At 38.6% G+C, this 2,184-nt stretch overlaps 1 protein-coding gene across 1 annotated transcript; it reads left to right on the forward strand.

Moving 5' to 3' along the window:
- Nucleotides 1-6: 6 nt before the first annotated feature.
- LOC119359637 lies at nt 7-2,178 on the forward strand. The gene is made up of 5 exons (XM_037625760.1): nt 7-33; nt 931-1,058; nt 1,199-1,505; nt 1,583-1,741; nt 1,849-2,178. Exons 2-4 carry the CDS (start codon nt 936-938, stop codon nt 1,648-1,650), a joined length of 498 nt encoding a protein of 165 aa, XP_037481657.1. The 5' UTR covers nt 7-33; nt 931-935; the 3' UTR covers nt 1,651-1,741; nt 1,849-2,178.
- Nucleotides 2,179-2,184: the final 6 nt, after the last annotated feature.

The following is a 2,184-nucleotide window of genomic DNA, read 5'->3' on the forward strand; positions in this document are numbered from 1 at the left end:
AGCATCGCTGCCGCCGCTCCCCGACGCTCCCCGGTGAGTCTGCAACTCCCAGACGCCCCCGCATGCTTCCTCCTCCCCCGGTGAGTCCTCCCTCTCCGAGCCGCACGGCCACCACACTCCCGTCGCGACCGAGCCCGCGTACCAGGGCGCCGGCGCGTACCCGGCGGCGACCGACAAGAACACTTTCTAGGGTGTGATGATCGGGGACGAAGATAACAACGGGAGCTAGCGCCTGTGGTTTTTGGTTTGTAGCTAGTGATCCGGCCGGTCGATCGGAGTACGCGTGTATGTGTCATAGTTGTGTGACGGAATAAAATGTACTAGCACTAGGACAAAATTTATGCTATGTTGAGGATGATTCTGTGGTGTTTCTATGGTAGTACTAGCACTAGGACAAAATTTCTCTTTTCTATGGTAAATATAGACACTAAATAAATCCATGTGTGTAGTTTTTCTCATGGACACCATCATAGCTATTCTTTGATTATTTAGTTACTAGTTTGTAACTTGTAGTTATTGTTCTTGCTCATGTGTGTAGTTTGCATTACTTTTACTTAGCAATATATGTGTTTAGTTTGTAACTTGATTATTTAGTTACTAGTTTTTCTCATGTGTGTAGTTTGCATTACTTTTACTTAGCAATATATGTGTGTAGTTTGTAACTTGATTATTTAGTTACTAGTTTTTCTCATGTCTGTAGTTTGCATTACTTTTACTTTTACTTAGCAATATATGTGTAAAAACAACCAACAAAATTACCTTTGACATTATGGACTAAAGTCATGAATTTGAGTTGCCCATTTCTCCCGAAGTGTTGATTCACTTCCGTTTCGGTTGAGAAATGGGCATTGCTAGGTAGAAAAAATAGCAAAAGTCATGCCGGAATTTTGAATTTTTCGGTTGCTAATTATTTGCCTCTTTTTAATGAAGTGCAAATGGGCTCCCCTTTCCCCAGCCACTGTTTTGACTGTGGGAACCCTGGTGGCAGGTGTAAGCCTAAGCAAAGGGATTTCAATTCCTTCATGGCAACCATGCCACCTTTGCCGTATGAATCACTGGTATGAATTTTTTCTGCTATGCTTTATCTCTTATTGATTCTAGGTACTACAAAAAAATCATGGTCTTGCTAGATCCCTTTCTATTACTCCCGTTAACATTTTCTTATTATTATTGCTTGTCTTCTTTTTAATGTAAACAGACAATTCCATGTTTTGCAACGCCCAAGGTTAAATCAATATATATTGGTTCAAACAAAATGTATGTTAAAGATAAAGAGTATGGGCATTCGTACATTTTCAAGTTGCGTTGGGAGAATGACAAGTTGAAGATTTCTGGTGGGTCATGGAAAAGGTTTATAGAACATTTCAACATGAAGACGGGTGACAAGATGATGTTTGAGTTAAGTGAAACCCCCGCCTCACCTCTATTGATCACCCCATATGATCCAGAATGCAACGACACCAAAGAGAGAGTAGCCGCTGAAGATGATGATGACCTTTTTGAAAGTAAAATTTGTTGTTTACTTAGCTTTTTATATTTCAGATTCTGTGACTAACGACTTTATTTCTTCGTGTGTCTGAAGTGCATGATAATCACAATGTGGTTGTCATATCAAAGAATATAAAGCTGACTATGGAAAAAAAAGGTTAACTGGAGAAACAATCTTACCAAAAGGAAAGAAAGCGAGGGACCACTGCTCATACACAAGCTGACAGTAAAAAACATTGGACGCTGCAAGATGGTATGTCTTCTTTCTTTTTTCTTCTGTTTAGGATAATATATTTTTGTTATAAGCCCAATATGTAGAAACAAGTGCACATCAAATAATCCTAGCTTCTGACTATGCAGAAAATTGCAAAGAAAGCTGTTAAATATCTTCATCTAAAAGATGAAGGAGATGTCAAGCTAGTGGGAACCAACATTGACGATGTGTATGGGACCTATAGCTTTACTGAATCTGGAAGAATGATTTTGAGCAACCCGGCATGGCACTAGTAGGGAAAAGCTCATCTGTGGCTGATAAATTTTCATATACAACAAAAAAAATTCAAAAAACTTTTTTTTGCAAAAAAACTCAAAATTCCAATTTTAAAATTTTCACCATTGTTGTATTAGGTACGGGCATGTCAGAGGATTTCAGATTTTGAAGATTTTTTTCATTTTCAAATAATTTTTTTAGACGTT

The sequence above is a fragment of the Triticum dicoccoides genome, chromosome 2A, assembly GCF_002162155.2.
Source record: "Triticum dicoccoides isolate Atlit2015 ecotype Zavitan chromosome 2A, WEW_v2.0, whole genome shotgun sequence".
NCBI lineage: Eukaryota > Viridiplantae > Streptophyta > Magnoliopsida > Poales > Poaceae > Triticum > Triticum dicoccoides.

Excerpts from the sequence above, each read along its gene's own strand:
- LOC119359637 (XM_037625760.1), top strand. The coding sequence starts at position 936 with ATGGGCTCCCCTTTCCCCAGCCACTGTTTTGACTGTGGGAACCCTGGT. Across the intron at positions 1,059-1,198 it reads CTTTGCCGTATGAATCACTG|ACAATTCCATGTTTTGCAAC; the intron begins GTATGAATTTTT and ends TAATGTAAACAG. Across the intron at positions 1,506-1,582 it reads TGATGATGACCTTTTTGAAA|TGCATGATAATCACAATGTG; the intron begins GTAAAATTTGTT and ends GTGTGTCTGAAG.